The 20,469-nt window shown below is 32.2% G+C and overlaps 1 protein-coding gene across 1 annotated transcript; it reads right to left on the bottom strand.

The window, feature by feature from the left end:
- Nucleotides 1–206: 206 nt before the first annotated feature.
- LOC123657625 (peripheral plasma membrane protein CASK) lies at nt 207–13,848 on the bottom strand. The gene is made up of 14 exons (XM_045593147.1): nt 13,804–13,848; nt 12,514–12,687; nt 8,062–8,250; nt 7,378–7,542; nt 7,091–7,159; nt 6,713–6,742; nt 6,073–6,171; nt 5,848–5,986; nt 4,231–4,275; nt 3,633–3,752; nt 3,069–3,179; nt 2,447–2,554; nt 1,009–1,184; nt 207–386 (listed from the first exon to the last, which is right to left on the bottom strand). Exons 1-14 carry the CDS (start codon nt 13,846–13,848, stop codon nt 207–209), a joined length of 1,650 nt encoding a protein of 549 aa, XP_045449103.1.
- Nucleotides 13,849–20,469: the final 6,621 nt, after the last annotated feature.

The following is a 20,469-nucleotide window of genomic DNA, read 5'->3' as shown; positions in this document are numbered from 1 at the left end:
TCCATAAAGTAGTCAATACACTCAAAACGAAACCGTATCACACTACGCAAAGTCTATTTCAGTTTGTATGACCGACAAATATCAGATGCAACTAACTCGAAGCTCCATAAGGTAAAGCTCAGTAAGCGATATATCGATACACTCAAAACTAAACCGTATTACAATAACATAAAGTCTATTTCAGCTTACAGGTAGCAGTCGGTAGGTCAATACACCCAGGACACGGGCACCCACTGTGGTGAGGAGCGCATGCGCGCTAGAGCCGCTTCTAATTGCGCAAGTGTGTCGTCGATATCGTTGTTTACTATCGACATATCGAAGTAGTGACCGTATGTCCGGCGAAGTTGATCGGATTCCCGGGCTAGTACTTCTAGGGATCCGTCGTACTGGAAATAAACAATTATTTATATATTTTTAAATGCTAGTAAATAAAAAACATAATATATTGGAGATAAAACAAAGTCCCGATAACATTAGAATATTGTATACACTTTTGAAATGCGCATCTGTGAAGGTGAGATTTTGTGTTTGTTATGTCATGTAAAATACTTATTGTATTGTAAGTTTATTTTATAAAAAGAAAAAATAAATAAATATCAATTAAATTTTACTGTTAGACGACGGATTGCGTAAAAAAACGGGTATCCAGTCCAATGTAGTTTAGCGAATTGATGATAGATGGCGTTGTCTCCACATTAAGGGCTCGAAAATGAAATATTACAAAAACAGGTAGTAGTATAATTTACATTCAGATCAATTTACATTACGTACGTATATTATTGGAAAACATAAGCGTTTTAACTTTTTAAAGCCGATACGTTTTATTACTAATATCCTAAATTTTTACGGTTACGGTTATTTGGCATAATACACCTGCATTTTAACAGTTAATTGTGGTTCTCACATAGTATTTTAATTCAAATCACATATAACTTTCTCGGAGATTAAAGTTTTATAGAAGAAAAACTTTAAAATTTAGGTTAGGTCATTTTACATAAATTTACTTACATCGGTGACGTTGTTTAGAGACGGTGCGGCTACAAAGACTACGTAGGGTGCGAATTCCGCAGTGCGAAGGATTTTGAGCGCCTGAGGCTCCACGTCTAGTATGGCGATACGACGTTCCGAGTGGATGCGGCGAATTGTCTCCAGTTTCGTTCCGTACATTGCGTCTTCGTGAGTTCCTAGAAAATATAATTGACCGTGTTTATTATTAGTATTTTTTATACAACTAGTTCGGCAAACAAGCGTATTCCCTCTTGATGGTAAGCGATTAACGTCGTTTGCTGTTTAAGTGTAAAGAATATAGCCACCCCTTCTCTTCCTGTGGGTGTCGTAAGAGGCCACTATGGGATAACACAGTTCCAGTACCATCTTGGAACTTAAGAAAGAAGCCGACCGATGGCGGGTTAACCAGCCAACAGTTGGCTTTGAAATACACAGGCCGAAGAGACGGGCAGCAGCGTCTCCAGAACAAAGCCAGCTCTGCGGTCACCAACCCACCTGCCCAACGTGGTGACTATGGGCAAAATACATGAGGTCGCGCCGTATTTGGCGTGAACTTGTGGAGGCCAATGTCTAGCAGTGGACTGCGATAGGCTGAAGTAATGATAATGATGATGATTACCGTCGTTTATACACGATTGCACCTGAGAACTCTGGTTCCCTTACTCACCACAGGAACACAACACTGCATGGAAGGACACAATACTGCTTGGGAGGAGTATTATTTAGCTGTGATCTTCTGTAAGGTTTAGGTACTTCGAAATTATAAAATCGATTTAATTAACTGTCATTGATTAAAATTTAATATAATTCAAAAACCCAATTTTGAAAGCTCTTTTAGAAATCCAACATTCCAAAATTTTATTGACTGTATCCAAAGTTACATTGCCACAATACATGTGACTATTTAAAAAGTATATCTATACTTAAGTGTTCTAAGAGATAACGAAAGGAAGAAATGGGGATGATGCTTCAATTCTTACGGAATGATCCATCACATCAAAAATATATATTATGCTTAATATACCAATATCATTCAAATTTAAGTGCTAATTGTCAAAATTTTTGGCAATAACATTCATAGCTTCCGTCATAACATACGCTTTAGTCTGTAAAATCCCACTGCTGGGCATAAACTTCTTTGCCCAAGTAAGAGAAGGATCAGAGCTTAATAGACCATGCTGCTCCAATGCGGGTTGGCGGATATATTCTCTAACATGAGTAACGACCAGTATCAGGTGTACATGATGACGACCGGGACCTACAGCTTAACGTGCTCTCCAAGGCACAGTGGGGAGACCCACAAGGACTAACAACCAGACCCGAAATAAATATTTATATATATACACAAATATCCACCCCGCGCGGGAATCGAACCAGCGACTCTCAGTGTTTAGGCGCCACCGACACGCACCATTACACAAAAGCCATCATAACATACCGTATTCTAAATATTCGTTAGCAGCGATATCGGCCATCATTTCGTCGTGTGTCACGAAGTAGTAGTGTCTGCCGTTTTCTTCATCTGTACGAGGAGGTCTAGTTGTATCTGGAATAATTACAAAATTTCTGTTATAATTCAAAAATCTTCATTACAATAAACATATAAATGATTTTAAGGGTGCACATATTTTTTTACTTTTATACTTTACGTTATGGTAAGCGATTACCGTAGCTTATAGACGCTCGAACGCCAGGAGAGTTTCAAATGTTTTTCTGACTATTTATGCTTTGAACACAGTACAAAACCAAAAGCTACCTTAGCAAGGGAACAACAAAGCTTGATAGCAGTATCATTTAGCTGTGATCTTATGTAAGGTCGAGGTACTACCCCATTCAGGCTGCTCCCTATTTTGAGCAGGAAATTTCCTGATGTACCACACCTCAGTAAAACGAGTCAATTGAATAATGTTTACATATAAATAACAACAAAACTAAAATCAATATAAAATTGCTATTAAGATTAAAATACACCTTATATAACTAGAACAGATGTAAAATTACTTTCCGAATGTAGAAATACTAATAAATGTCAAGTTTTTAAAATAATAATGGCTACTTACGCGGTATGGGATAGGCGTACTGGTCGGGATGACGCGCTATGAGCGTATTCTTGATATGACGGCGACCAACACCATGTGCGCCCAAAAGAACGATTGTTTTTCTTTGGAATGCTGGAAATTTAAAACAAATTATATTAACGATTTTTCATTATGTAGTCGTAATACGTACGTATGAAATATAAGAAGTACAATAGAAAGTTTTGGAACTTAAAAAGAAGTTTGGTGAGATACTGCTTTAGATAAATTATATCTAGCACTTAAAAGCTACTTTAAAGCGCATCCCAAGGAATTTTGTCTATGGTAGGCCACACCACAGGGACATAACTTTATTTTAGAGTAGTATGCCTTTTCTGCGATCTCCTATTTTTTTTTTTTTTTTTTTTTTTATATCACTAGTTCGGCAAACAAGCGTACGGCTCACCGAGGTATATAGAGGAATTTCCCCAGGCGGACTGATTAAGATTTTGATTTTGATATTTTCTGCTGTGCTCCACCTCCAATAGATACAAATATAAACTATTTAGTCTCTTTAGGATAAATATAAAATAGTAAAAGTAAACTTACACGGCAGTTTAACGACTTCTTCGTAAGTTACAACGTCGAGCTGATCGAACACGGCATTGTGTTTCGCAAGATATTTGTCTTTGGCTTGTTTCTTCTTTCGTCCGAATATCGAACAATTGACTGTAACAAATTCAGAAAAAAAATAACGTCAGAAAAATATAGATACGATAAATGAAGTTTTCTCTGATTTCATAAGAAGATCAAGAGAAATTTTATAGAAATGACTAATATTATCATCTACAATAATCTTTACTTACAATCCAATACGCAAGTGTATTAATTAGCCAATAGATGTATTTTTAAAGTAAAGGCAGTCTTAAAGCATCAAAATACAATATATATAAATATAGCTATTCAAGTTATTTACGTATCATTAATATCATTCAATCAATCATTATTTTATTGCTACAATTGTAAAATTAGTTCACAATACAAATATTTTATTACAATTATATCACGCCATTAATTGCTGAAACTTTTCATTTAAGTGTCATTTAAAATATTATGATAACTTCAATTTTCTTTCCATAAAAGTCTAAATTTCTATCATTTCTACTATCATATACTATATTTCTATCATCAGTATTCAAATTGATACCTGTATTTTCGCATCCATCGGTATGAGACACGCAGCCTTCAGCTCCTAGCGGCACAACATTACAACACGATCATGCAAACAACGCAATGAAGTGGTATGACAGCCTACACGGGGCACACATTGGGGAATGCTTAGCCAAAAACTGGTCTAATACTTCGACATAAACGTATAATACGGACTACGTACAAAAAAATTAGCCGTTGTACGTTCTGAATACAGTAATGAGCATTCTTTTAGTGTTACTGAACTAGTGTTGACACAAACCATTCTGATAATAATTTGACTTAATAAACGTAATATTGCAAAAAGTAGTTTTAGATCATCTAAATTTTTTCATCTAAGTTTTAAGAATTATTTTTTGAATGCAAATGGTGTACTGGTAGATACCCATAAAATGAGTTAAACGTACAAATGAAACGAAGTGATCAGGTCTCTTCGTTTAAAGAAATCGAGAAGTAAAATTTGACTAAGCATATCCCAAACAAAGGCAATATTACGGAATATTACGGAACAAACTCCCTTTAATTTTTCAAGTATCATTTTAATTCACAACTATCTACACAGTTCAAACATATATAAGGAGATCATTAGACATAACATAAGGAAATTAGCACTTTTGATGAATCATTGGGATCGACGTGGATACATGAATAATAACATGCATATTTAGGATTTTATGACGTAACCATTCAATTATATCAGGAGGTTGTTTAATCAACGGAAAAAGAAAAGAAAACTTTACATACCAACTGTAGATGTGTCCATAGATGTTAATGTTTGAAAGAAAATATGAAATGTTAATATTTGAAATTAACGCTAAGGTTAACGATGGCTTTGAGTTTAAAACCCAATAAACACAGTAAGCTTATATTGCACAAGAAACAAAAGAAAAAAAAATTTTTTTTTGAAGAACTAATAAAAATTGAATTTATGTTGCAACAAAAAAAGTTACAAAACGGTAATCCTTTAACGCAATTAATTAATGTTATAAAAACACTGCTATAGCAAGCTTTTGTCTAAGAAATTTCATATCATGATATTTTTAATACCAAACCAATCCTAAAACAACAGAAAGGGGGCAAGGATCCCACCGCTTAAAATTTTGATTAAAATAAACACATCGTACACAAAACTCTAAATTAGTTGAAAACAGATCAGGCATTTCGTGTAATAAGAAAAATAATCTAAGTAGCACCTCAAATGAAAACTGAATACAAGCGTACCCTTCAACAAGTCGCCAATATTAATCACGTATTATACAATCGTTTTACACTTAAATTTTGTGATCTATTAATCATCATATTTGCTAATTTTAGTAGAACAATTAATTGTACTCAGATTTCTATTAGCCTAAATGAAACATTTGCTAATGAGATGTTCTCACCAGTTATACACAAAACTAATCGCAAAATGGGCAGACATTTAACGTTCCATTTTGTTCTGGCTGAGATAATTTTGCAAACAATTATCCACCAACTCAATACTATTTTATATATTTATATATAGTCTTACAACCACCGTGTCTGACCATAATATAATGGGAACAAGCAACACCATATTTTCCTAGTTTAGTAGCAAAACACACAATTTAGGCAGATATAATAGATACGAAAATACCTTGGTCAGTGTTAGATCGTTCGGCTGCAGCGCAAGCTGCTCTCCATTCTTGTAGTTCTGGGCTTGGAATAAGACCAGCAGAGCCTCCCGAAGCGTCTTTTCTGGCTTGCCACCAATGAGCGTCATCTTTACTAATAATCTGTAATGAAATAGAATTATCAAAATCACCTGTAACATTCATTATAAATTTAAAATTGTAATTTTTCTTTTCAAATAAAACTGTACCTGTAATATATCTCCCGTATTGAAAGCGATCCCTGCTTGTGCACAGGGTATCAATTCATCTTCCAAAGGATCGTAGTCAAATTGTGCCCTTACAAATATCTGTAAGAACATTATATTATTACTTCAGTTCCGCAGAAGACGCAGCTGATATTTAAATTTCAAACGTTGATAACGTTGATATGTGAATTTAAATTTTATGTCGTTTATAGCTACCGTTCTCGATTTAATAATACGATTTATGAACTTTAATATTCTATAGATCTACTAACTACTTTCTAATGTTACATTTGCTCCAAATTTCTTTCAAATGTGCGAAGTATATTTATTTAGGTATATCACTACTAATCTAACATTTGAAGGTGTCACAGATGAACAATCCAACAATTATGCACATGAGTTAGCTAAAATTAATACACTAAGAGAAATATGAATTAAAATGGAGATGATAACAAACAATGAGATAATGAAGCAATGGTAAAGAACAACAAGCGCACAGAAACGGAGAAACGCGAGAACGCGCAGCCATGCCCGGGTGAAAGAACAATACAACACAAAATAACATAAAGGAAAACAAATAAACTTATATATGATCAACAAAACACCACATAAAGTAGCAACGGCACTGGTAATCGCTACTTACTAGCACGGGCGAAGGCTTTATCCGGAATAGCTATTTAGAAGAAAATAAAAAGATTGGTTTAGTTATTTTTGTTTTTATTTACAACCAGCTTTATTATGCTTTTAAGACAAGCAGTAAGTGGTTATTTATGTGCGCTTGTCGACTTTTAGTAACTACGTTTTTTATTAATTTTGAAAACCACACAACTATTTCAAATAAATGTTAGTAACTACATTAAACAAATTTTAATTTCTAACATTATTAATATAGCCTTCTTCAAACAAATTGTTAGCAAAATGCACAGCATTCCTAGAACACAGAGCTTCAAGAGGTTTGCCAGGAGTACTCTAAATAATTATTAAGTTTCACATATATTAGAAATAAATGTATATACTTTACCTCGCACGGAGGTGGCGCCGAACGATAGGATGGTACAATTTTGAAGGTTACTGAACCGCGAGCTTCTCGCTGTAAGTTTATCAATTATTGTTTATTAATGTAGAAATAACATTCATATATATATTATACAGATATACAATATAGTATACATTTTGAATTGAACGTTTGATGTTACAATTCGAAATATCCCTACTAAGAAAAATGCGACCTGAAAAGAATTCGAAAGATTTTCCTGTATTAATCTACGTAATTAACACGACAGTTGAGAATGATAATTATATTCATACCAGCATCCTTTGAAGTTGTGCAACAGACTGATTAGCCACTGGTGTCCCATTTATTTCCTTGATCTCATCACCCACGTGCAGGGTAGCCTGCCTGTGTATCATGCCACCGTGCATAATGCGTGCCACGATGCATCGACCGTCGTCAGCTAGTTTTAATGTTATACCCTGGAATATTTATTCAATTCGTAACATTTTACAGAATATAACTTATAATAAATACATCGGCAGTACTAATTAAGAGTGTTAGATTCTACAGGGAAAAGAACATTCTTATATTTTGAACAGGCTTTAAAAAAGACAAGGTATTCAAGTCGATTATATCTTGTATGTGTGTTACGGCATAACTTTTTACAGGGTGTATCGAGTTTGATGATTCTTTTTTGAATTCGAAATATTAGTGCTTGTCATGTAGTCCTGTTTAAAGAGCAAAATCTGCAGAGTAGCCTTTTATTTAAACGCCTCACACTCAAACAACAAGAAAACAATTATAAAAATAACAATTTATCCCTAAAAATGCGTATGAAAATTCATTTTATCTTTATTTTTTCAGGACAATCACAAATACTATAATGTAGCATACATTATTAAATGTAAACAATTTTCTTATCTAGGTCAATCTTTGTCATCATTTCCTTAGTATGCTTATATTCTACCCGTAAGTACTACTTATAGTATAGTACACACCATTGGTTCATCGGTGTTCTTCTGGAACTGAACGAGGCGTACTCTGGTCACGTTTTCGAACTCTGGTTCAGTTTCGTCCTCTTCTTCCGCCGGCGGCTGAGCTCTGCCGTTGACCGGAGGCGGAGAAGCGCGTAGCGACTCTTCGCCGTACACCTCACGTGCGACCACATCGTGTGCTTGTAGTAGGGCCTGTAAAAAACGTTCACATTAAAACTTTTAACGATAATAACATCTACTTATATAATTACTAGCTGACCCAACCACGCGTTGTTGTGGCTCCGGAATTATAATTTATTAAAATATATGTAAATGTTTGTAATAAAAAGTTTGTAAAAATAAAAATAAAGCAAAACTATAATAAAATCTTTTACGGATGTCAATAATGAGAGTTATTAATCGTTTTAAGGATAGAATTTCCAAAAGAAGGCGAAACACGCATTCATTTTTGGATTTGAATAGATATTTTCAGGTGGTATTGACAAAAATGCTAATCAACACCTCACAAAAAAATTACATAGGTAATTTTAACGCCAAAAACGTTGATTTGCACTTAAATTTAATAACTTATGTCACCTCTGTAGTGGTAAATTCACAGATTTACTTGATTGTTTAGATACTGTACACTGTAATACCTTTACGATTGAATAACAAGGTTTGGCGATAGCAAATCGACAGTCAGAAGTCAGGTAGGATATATATTTTAAAAGTGTAATATTTTATTTTAAAAGTGTGTGTTAAATTTTTATCTTCCTGGTTACAACACCTATGGAAAAAAAACTACAGTTATTATTGATCCTTTCGACGAATATTTATGTTTCAAACTTAGCTACGAAAATAAGAAGTAGGAAATTATAGATATATTTCTAATCGTATACACCTCAACAGATTTCGCAGAACCTGAAATTGAGTATTTTCTCCACAGAATTGCCAATATTGCTGCTATCCTTTAATTCCCAAAACGTTCCCCACAACAACCGACAAGTTCTGTAAAATTCGAGTAGACCGATATGGGAGTCGATAAATCGATTATCATCGGACTGCTGTTTGATTCCAACTACAGTATTATTCGCGTAATTGGAAGATCCAATATTCACGGTAATTTCGTTTTAGTGAATCATTTCCTTTGACAGTAATGTGTATCAAAATTCATTAACTCACGATAATTTTCTAAGTATCGTAGTTGTAAGGCTACCGTTTTTATTTACAAAAGCTATTACTGCTATGCTTCTAGCACAAAGACCATAACTCATCTACAAATACTAATATTATATAAAATAGTCGTACGCAGTTAAAATGAGAAAATATATTCCACGAAATTGGATATTTCTACACCGCATTTCTAGCCAAGAATCCAATAAGCTTATACCCTGTAATAACCAAAATGCAATAAAAATTTTATGAAAGAAATAAACAGAACTATCACTTTGACCGAAATAACTAGTAGGTTAAGTAGGTCTCCGTTTGCATACAAGCCACGTCGCTTTAGGATCAAACAACCCGGAGCAAGGCAATGTAAACTAATGGAAGTAAAACTCCAGGAAAACATTGGATGTGACAGTGTCTTTATTTATATTTATTACTAAGGTTATTTTACCCATTAATTTAGTAGGTGATTGAATTCAACCGATTAAAAATAAAATTGTAGTTTAGGAAAAATCATTATATAAATAATGAATTTGAAAGAGAGTAGAAAAACAGACAGTTAATCTTTTCAATCAAGTCTACGACGCTCTGAAGTGAAATCAATGGTATTTAATCTAGTATCTGATTGGAAACAGAACCTCGGCCACATATTGTTTTCTCTTTGTATTTCACCACAACCAAATTCGCAGTTAAAACTGCGGTTGTTTTGATACAATTAAGGTTTTCTTTCCCTTATTCTAACATAAAGTGATTGCTTTTTATCACTGTCTAAACTATAACGGAAGAACTCGTTTAGCAACACAAAGTTATTGCTAAGATATCATCAAACATCTTTAGCGTTCTTATAAATTTAAATAAAAATACAGTGCGAGTATAAATTGATACTCCTGAAATTATTTGTTATAAACAAAGGGTACAGGGTAAGTTTTATCAAAAGGTAAGGGTCAGTCGTTCAGAAAACCGCAGAATTTAATCATGAATTACGTGATATTTAACATAAATTCCACAAAATTCATTTTATTTTACCTATATTGATCGCGGTTACCAACATTGAGAGTGGTGTGGATTGTGTTACAGTTTTATGGTCTTTTTCTTTCGTTACATTCATATTATGACCATATGCTTGCTACTTTAGATATGAAAATATGAGTCCATTAAATAAAAAAGGGATTTGAAGCAACTTAATTTTATTTCTATAAATCGTATTACATTTCTCATTAGAAACCCCATAAATAAAAGCCATTTCACGAAAAAACGTAAAATCACAGCTATTCTAATGAACGCCTCTGGTAATGAAACTTTGCCAGGTCGATTCGGACAGTTATTTGCAGTCTGCGTTTGCCAAATTTGCGAATAAGTGCGCCTCCTACACCAAGTGAGGTGAACCATAGCAACGTAGTTTAGCGATTTATCTGACATCCTAAAGTAGGTGAACCAGTCAGTGTGAGAATTCGGTTTAGTTAGAAAGTTTTAGAGCAAAATTTCATTAAATCAATGTTTCAGATAGTGATATTTATTAGGTTGTTTGATGTCAAAAGTTTAAATCAAATCTCTGGTTGTTAAAATAGAAAGCTCTCGATAAATTTTACTAGGAATTTCATTTAGAATAAGATAAAATTCATTAAAGATAGTATGTAAGTAAAAATAAAAACACAACATTACACGACTAAAGATGTAGTTTTTTTTTTTTTTATTACAGTAAATTTGTGTGAAGAAACACTAGTTACTATTCTCCAGAAGTTATATGTCTTTCGATCACGTCACCATCTATTGGTTTTTTTCCTTTATCAGCAATCCTAAATTTCAAGTTTTCTTTGACTTCATTCTAGACTAAGACACCTTTTCTTTATAATCGACAAGTAAAATTAGTAAGGTTTAGAACTGTTCTCGATTTTTATTGATTTTTTCTATAAAGCAAAATGAGGGTTATGGTTTTCTTAATATAATATCTTACAAGAAGTACGATTTCAAAATTAAACTTGGAGCCCTGTTTATATTAATTAAAAGAGTTTTGGGCGAGAAGATATGGCCAAGATTTATGAAAACTATAGAGCTACAACGAATTCCGTGATTCATCTCTTGTACTCGTTCACCTTTTGAAATTATGCTATTTAGTTTGAACGTATATAGTAGTCACAAATAAATAAGTACATAGCACTTAACGGCAACGGTTAGCGCAACAACCAATTGTTGTGATAACCACGCCAATCATTAACAAAATATTATAAGACACATTGTCGAACATTTTAACGTATTACACAAATTTAAACGTATGTCAATATTAAAAAGAAAATCATCAACACATTCTTTCTATCATATTTTTCATATTATTAGCTTTCATATTAGCACATAGTTAGCTTATCTTTATTTTAATACTTATGACATTCAATCACCAATCTTAGAAATAATCTATACATCTATACAAATAAATAAAATTGGAGTGTCTGCTTGTAATATTAAAATAACCGCTTTTTACTAAATGCATATGGATGTATACACGGAACATATAACAAAATAACATTTTTTACAATTTTTGTCTGTCTGTCTGTTTGTTACGGCTAAGCTGTGAAACGTCTGGACCGATTTTGACGGGACTTTCACTGGCAGATAGCTGATATAATAAGGAGTAACTTTGGCTTTATTTTTATTTTAGAAATTTATTTATTTTGTAACTCTGGGAACTGAAAAATATTTTTTTGTTAAATTTCACGCGAACGATGTTGTGGGCACGATGTATTATATAAAAATCAAGAAAAATAAATCATAACGTAAAGTAAACGTAAAACATTGAAATATATATCATTACCTTATGTTATTTTAAAATAAAAAAAACATCCTATGCAGCTGTTTCACCTTGGTAATAATAATCTACACTGTAGCGTGCAGGAGCTAATTTTTTAAATAAACTTTGCTTTTTCATTCGCAATTTAGAAATTCAACGTATTTTTTGAAAGCTTACTGTTTTAGGGTAACGAATTGTTGAAAGTAAAAATAAAGGGTAACACGTAAATTCAACTGTTTGACAATTATTTATTGTTCTTAATTTACACAGAAATACGGATCCACTTCAGTTTTGCATGGGTGCAATTTAATGAAGAAAATAAAAATAGCGATTACCTAGTATAGAAAAAATGAATGTTCACATTTTATGACATGGCATATGACAAAATACATACATTTGCTTTATTACTTTTACTTAAGCGAAAATTACCACGATTGCTATTTTGAGATTCCTTGTATTTCGGCGACGTTGCCAGACGCCATGATCACTTAGTTCGCTTTATTTTCGATCTTCAAAATTTCGATCACGTCTCTAAATTTAGAGCTTAAGTGAAGTGGCTTCCTATAGAGGTTCGCAAGTATACTCATGTCTCTTTGATCTACAGTATCCTTTTCATTATCTCGGAGTGTCTGATGTCTGACCTTTACGTATTCTATTTTATTTTCTTGATCTTCACTTCTATACTTAGTTTTCATTCCAAACTGTTAGATATATAAATTAATATACAGGTGTAGACCCTATCGGGCACAGCAAATTTTTAGAAAAGGGGAAGATATAATATTATACGATAATTAGACCATAGTTTTAGTTTTGTTCAACATATTCACAAAAGTCTTAATAAACTTTATTTGCTACGAACATCTTTAGATTTTTTAACAATATGTATATATTTATATAAATGTATATAGACCTAAATGGTCGAATGTGCGAATAAACGTATCTAGTAAAATCATCACGACGCCCATCAGTACAATACAAAGCAGCATGAAAACAAGCTGATTTTCAGAATACAATTAGAATACTTTTGATATGCAAATGTATACATTGTATTCTAAAGAAGCGTTTTATCCAGACTGACTGCCAGATATCCTGTTTATTTCTATAGAACATTCATCTAGTCTACTAATGTGATTTTGTAATCTGCTTTGTTACTTCGTTTCCGTAACATGTTTGTAGATTCTTAATTATTTTCTTCTACATCTCTACTAATACTATAAAGCTCAAAAGTTTGTTTGTTTGCTTGCTTGAACGCGCTAATCTCAGGAACTAATTGTCCAATTTGAAATTTTTTAAGTGTTAGATAGCCTATTTATCGTTGATGACTATAGGCTATATAATATTTTAACACATTTTTTTTAAATTAACGTGGGTGTAACCGCGGGGCACATCTAGTCACATATAAAATCATAACTTTTAACATGCTAAATAAGTAATTTTGTGCTTGATCTCAACATTCTGAAGTCATCAGACCTCTTTTTAACGAGACGTAACTTTTTGTTGATTGGTTCAATTACAATACTTTCTTCGATTCGATCTAGAAACTAGATAATTATGTTAATGGTAAGAACCACAAATGTGCCCTGTAATTTTATGAGATATATGTTAAAAAAAGTGGTGTATGTTCACATAGTGTTGTAAGTTTACACACGGCAGAAGTGAAACTTCTGAAAAGTCGTGGGAAGCTAGGCTGTTGTGATTTGATCTATCGACGACGATCACGATCTCGTGAAAAGAGGTAGTATGCCCCATTATTATTCTCTTCTATCCATTTATATAGCATATATAGCAGCTTGCACCGTGCAATACATGGTGCTTACAATCGCCTTCAATGGAGACATATCATTCGTAGTCGCGATCCTCATCATTGAGGGTAAGAGAATAAGAACCTATCCATTTATGAGTTTCTTCATTTATCGTAGCGCATTTTTCTTTAAATCACGATTCTAATAAAGTTTCACTTCAAAAATGCATAAGCTGTCAGAAGATTTGTTGCTAATTATAAATTAGTCAAAATCACGTCATATCGACGAGCGTACTAGCACACGGTACTAACGTACAAAACCAAAACAATTTGGATAATAAGCGATTAAGTCTATCCTAGTAGTGTTTTATGTCGATGTAAGAGATAATCGATATATGATCGACTACAAACATGTACATGTACATATAACAACACTATACAACCAAACGTAGCATAGTTAATAAGAGCAAAGAATCAGCTGTCCGGATAGGTAAATCCACTGTGATTGAACTTCATGACCCAAAAAATCTTTCGACAGGAATAAAACAATAAACGAACGAGATAAATAAAAAAGGAAAAAAAACTTTTAATGACGGTTTCACAATGACATATTTGTATTGTCTCCTGTGTGTAACTTGGGAATATAAAAAATGTTATTAAAATTGAAGTGCCTTGAACAATGTCACCACAATATAAAAATATATTGTATCTTGTGCGCCCCGCATTATAATAAAAATAATAACAATAGGAATATCGTGTAAATAAGATACAGCAGTGTACCACAACAAATGGAACTCTATCGAAAACATTAATATAAATAAAAAAAGATCATATTTCATATTACTGCGTAAGTTCGGTAATATGAAGAAAAATAATTTACCAAATTCTTAAATAGGGGAGAGAGGGGCTTGTTGTAACAGGGGTAAGTAGTAACAGGCTCTTTTCACTAGGATCTTAAACTTTATCAACGCATTTCTTTGACTCGATTTAACCTATAAACTGCGCTGCATCATGTTGCCATAGCCAGTGTCCCGCCAGCCGGCGCAATGAGCGAAATTGTGCACGCGCATCATTTTTGCCAGGTAATATAAAATTGTACTGTCGTAAAATTTTGGTTTGCATTATTAATATCGACTAATTTCAGACTTTCTATATCTTATTTACATACAAATTTATCTATCTTTGATAATGTGTAACAGTTTTTAAGGTTGCTAAATTGTTTAAATAGTTATGTTGATAAATGTTAAAAATCATACCATGGGGTTAGTTGTAACAAAAACCCGGGGCTAGTTGTAACAAAATTCCAGGCTTGATGTAACCTGTTACAATATGCCCCAAGTTATGTTCTTCTAGAATGAGGGTGTATAAAAGAAAGTCAGAGCGGGCAACACAAAGCCAAGAAGTGTACGAGTTAGCGGCAGCTAAAGTTTTAGAAAAAAAATGCAGTATTCGGAAAGCTAGTCAGACTTTCGGATTATTTTACGTATCTCTTTATAGATACATATTGTCAGGTATGTGGTGAAGCTTACACAGATTCAAATAAAGAAGGTTGGGTAGAGTGTATCATTTGTAAGATGTGGGCACATGTAGGATGTGTTACAGGAAACACTATTTCTTTTATTTGTATTGATTGTTGCTCAGATGAAGACTGAATTTAATTATAATGAAACCTACCAAATGTTGATTCTTATATAAGTACAATACTTTGTTAGATATTAAAAAGAGATAATTACGAAGCATACCTTACATATAAATAATTTAATTACTTACTGTGATATAAAAGTGCAATGATGATTATAAGTAGTGTTTAAGTACATAAAACAGTTAATTATTTAATTTTTAGGCGTTGATTATTTAAAAGTCTATTTGAGTTGATTTTTGATAAGAATTACATAATACCTACTTTAAAAAGGTGTCAATTTTGTTAAAAATAAACAAAGAATAAATGATTACAGGTATTAGTGTCGTTTTTTTTTGTCGTTACTACTTGCCCCGGTAGATGTTACAACTTGCCCCAAGCACGAGGTAAGTTGTAACACCGCACTTCTTCTAGAAAATAATTGATTGTAAAATAATGACTAATAGTTATGGTATTATTTTTACTTTATTGGGTAGAGGAAGAGTTACAGCATCTATGCATCTTTATTTAGTAGCAATATAATCAATAGATTTCAAGATATATTAGTTTTCATGAAAAATGTTATAACAAGCCCCTCGCTCCCCTATACAAAAAAGTGTTATAAAATAAGGACAACACAATCAATCATATATGTATATTAATACGTTAAGGTTAAGATGTTTGCCTCCATTTTTAGAAAAAACCTCACAATTACTCCACATAAATTATTTATATATAATTTTATAGATAATTGCTCTACTGGCATCAACAATTAAAAAAAAATTGGCTTCTGTTTTGTAAATTAATTAATTTTTACAATTCTTTTATATAACGGCATTATTGAACAACGTCAACATGATTGACGGTCGGTAATTTTTTTACTTATTTAGTGCGAATTATTCGCACGGGTATTGCTAGTATACTTTTAATTTGATAAAAACACGTCAATTCATACAGTCTGGTACCCAAATAGAAACGGTCAGAAATCTGAAATTGTCCGGATTTCAATACGAGTTGCATCATTCTGAAAGATACTATTAAAAGGCATTTTCCCTAATATTAATAAAAATTATAAGTTTTTTTACATATACATTGGTATAGAATATCATTACAGCCTATACAGTCCACTGCTGGACATAGGCCTCCACAAGTTTACGCCAAAAATAACGTGAACTCATGTGTTTTGCCCATAGTCACCACGCTGGGCAGGCGGGTTGGTGACCGCAGTACTGGCTTTGTCACACCGAAGACGCTGCTGCCCGTCTTCGGCCTGTGTATTTCAAAGCCAGCAGTTGGATGGATATCGGTCGCCACCGGTCGGCTTCTTAAGTTCCAAGCTGGTTGTGGAACCTTGTTATCCCTTAGTCGCCTCTTACGACACCCACGGGAAGAGAGGGGGTGGCTAAATTCTTTAGTGCCGTAGCCACACAGCACTAGGTATAGAATAGTTATAATTGAAACGGGAAACGGCTTTCAATATTTCAAAAGAATTATTAAAACTTAATGCAGTTCAGAAATTACGAATAACCGACCAAGTTATTAACTATTTTGTACGAAAATAATTAATACTCTGAGATTCTACTACCACTACATAAATATATATTTTTCAATTTTATTATTTTATATAGATTATAATTACTATAGCTATCGTATAAGGAATTCCAATGATACGTACTTAGTCCAAGTATATGACCTTCTTTAAGATTTTTTATTTAAAATTGTGATCTCTTCAACATCGATTCAATTATAAAGATATAACAAAGAACCATCCATACCAATCCACAGTTTACTGAGAAAATAGATTTAATTTCATTCAAATTGAACTCGTAGTAATATCTGATATGTTTTATTTTGGGTGCATCATTAAAACAAATAGTTTACAAAGCTAAGTTATATTATTTACGCATATTAAAATTAAAACTGATTCCTTATCATTAAATCCATACATGTAAAAAATACGTAAAGCCTAGAACATTTGGTACTGCTTTCATTTCCTATTTTCTCATCACATGATCAGATTTCATCATGATACAGTATTTACGGCTCAGACCATTTCAAAATTCTCGTAAATTCTTGTTACTATAGTGATGAATATGTGCGGTTTTGATACTTGACGAACTAGTTTACAGTAGGTACTCCGCGTCAATGATTCTTAGTATGATTTTTAATAGCTTATTAAACTCAATCAGTTTAATATCATTGTAAAGTTTAACAAACATAACATTGGCTCTATCTTACTTATTAACTTTAACTTATAACTTTTTATATAGTAGTCGAACAAAACAATGCAGTACACATATATGTGTTATCTTTGTTTGTTTAAAGCAACGTGTACACATGGGTAACTTGTACGGTCAAATTCTCTCACGCGATGCCTTTAACAAACTTTAGACTAATCACGCTTCAACGAACACGTATTGAATATTAAGAAAACCGCACATTTCTAGCCAGACTGTCTGTTGAAACTTCGATATGAACGTGAAAATTTATAAAGTAAGCACAGAGTTTAGCTATTATCAGTATTCGTTCTTTAGGTACTAAATATTCTTTCATTTTGTCAATATCCAACATAATTAATATACGATCAATATCAGATATACAAAAGTACAATACGCCAAAAAAAATCAACTAAAAACATTACTAAATGAAATAAATTATACATAAAAAAACTTGAGTAGATAAGACATTGTTTTTGTTGTATTCGTAAACTATTTAATAATTTATTTACGTATGCGTAATCACATAACAGTGTTTAATTTTTATATTAGATCGGTTTTTATTTATCAAATACCCAACCCAAAATATGTCTACGGAGATTATACCTTAGGGGACATCCATTAATTACGTGAGCTTAGAAGGGGGGGGGGGTACAATGACATCTCTACATATCTCATTTTAACCGAGGGGGATAATCGAAAATCTCACCTTTACTTTAAAAAATATAAAATATTACAAATATTTTAAAAATATTTTGAGTGTTCATTTTGCCTGCTAAAATAAATCTTATGGCTATTAAAATAATTTCGTTTTTGCTTTGAATTTAATTTAATTTGAATAAATTAACTATAGTATACCTGAACAGTTTGTTATTTTCCGTCAATCTCAATGGTGTTCCACGTCAATCTCACGTAAGGGGAAGGGGGTCCAGGCAAATCTCACTAATTCTCACCTAAGGGGAGGGGGGGGGGGGTTAAACTGATAGAAAAACAGCTTACGTAATTAATGGATACCCCCTAAGTAGAATTAAAATACAATAAGTAAAGTGTAAGGAGAGAAATTTAAATATGTACAAGAGTAAATATAATATCGGTTAATATCGTTGTTGTTTTTTGGATGAATATATTCACAATATATTTACATAGGGTTTTAACGGTGCTACTGTACAAATTAAAAATTCATACCAAAAAGTTTTTACTCTCCAAATTTTGTAACACGTCAAAGCGTTGAGATAAAAAATGAAATTCTGCTTTTAAACAGGACACGTGAATAAAATTTTTATGCTTATAATGTAAAAAATGTTGTTTGAGTGAATCTTACCATTTTTTTTTTTCAGCTGAATCTACATTAAATTGAATCGTTAGTAGTTTCCATTAATTCTATTCATTTACAAGGGATCAATATTTTAGTTGCGCATTTTAACGTATCATTGTTTTAGAGTATGTATATTTTGTCATTTTATAAAAATGCGTACATTATTCTTTAAATAAACAGTTACAAATATCACGCATTACCGAACACGTATTGAATATTAAAAAAACCGCGCATTTGTCTATAATTAATGTCTCAAGTAATCCATAGAGCCAAGCAATTACAACAATAATAATTAAAATACTATAGCTTAATTAGTATATCCTATTGTTATACGATATAACAATCGCTCAAATTAGCTTCTATAATTGTAATGTTCAATCAATTAATTGAAGCGTATATACAGAATTAGCATACAAAATCATTATAACAATAACGCTCAATAGAATGAAGAGTTGTAAATACGAAAGACTGACACAAACGATTATTAATTTTGGCAACTGCTATTTTCTTTAGTATATTCAAAAACTTTGATCCGCAAAAAAATTTCCGCTAAGTACATTATAGAACAAGCATATACATACGCGTTTGAAATTATAATTTATTAAATGAAATAGAATTAAATGTTGTGAGAATTAACATGGAGCAATAGCTCCAAGCTCTTTAAACGGCCAATTAAAAATATTTTTTTAAATTATTAAATAGAAGATAATATAGAAATATATTCAAATAAGTATACAAAAAAAAAAAAAAAAAAAAAAAACAAAATAGTGTATTTTTTTGTAGCATTCTTAACATTTGTTTTCACAACTATTAAAAAATAAATACAAATAAAATTTTCAGTTTATATTGTACTTCAAAGAATATGTTTTTTTTCCATTTATTCAGGAATATTTTTTCGGAATTTTAAAGTTTTATTGAGTGACATTAACATGAATAATTTTTCATGATATTTCTCGCAAAATTGACTGCGTCGAATTACCTGTAACTAAAATTATTAAGGATATAAATCATGGGATAAAATTTGACGGGAAAACGATATGATAAATATTTCATACCAAGACTTAGGCATTTAACCTAAAATATTGTCATACCATAATCCAAAACTAAAGGTCATTAAAAAGGGAACACAACTACTAGAAATAAAGTAATAACCAAAAAATACTAAGCAATTAAGCACCGGACGCATATGCGGATAAAGTTTATCTTCTATCCTTAAATATAAATGTTATTGATATAGAGCGAGTTATTTACAAAAACAAAGCCATTAATGAACGCAAGGATGAAGTGAGATGACGTTTCGGAATAAGATTAAACATTATCAAATCCCTGATGCGTCGAGCTCGGAGGCTATTCGCCCCGGGAATGCAATATTCTCCCGACGTTAATACTGAACCACTGACAACTACACAGTCATAAATTAAGATACCAAAAGCGTTTCCTCATATGCAAAATTGCAATTGTTTCGAATTACATTAATAATACAATGCAGTGGGATTCTATTTCACTACGTTTGTGAGAGGACTTTAAACGCTTTTTATTAAAGTGGTGAAAGAATTATTATGCAAATATTTTAAAGCTGTTCTAATCTTGAAA

The sequence above is a fragment of the Melitaea cinxia genome, chromosome 11, assembly GCF_905220565.1.
Source record: "Melitaea cinxia chromosome 11, ilMelCinx1.1, whole genome shotgun sequence".
Classification (NCBI taxonomy): domain Eukaryota; kingdom Metazoa; phylum Arthropoda; class Insecta; order Lepidoptera; family Nymphalidae; genus Melitaea; species Melitaea cinxia.
Note: the sequence above shows the minus strand (reverse complement) of the source record. Positions and strands in the feature narration are given on the sequence as shown.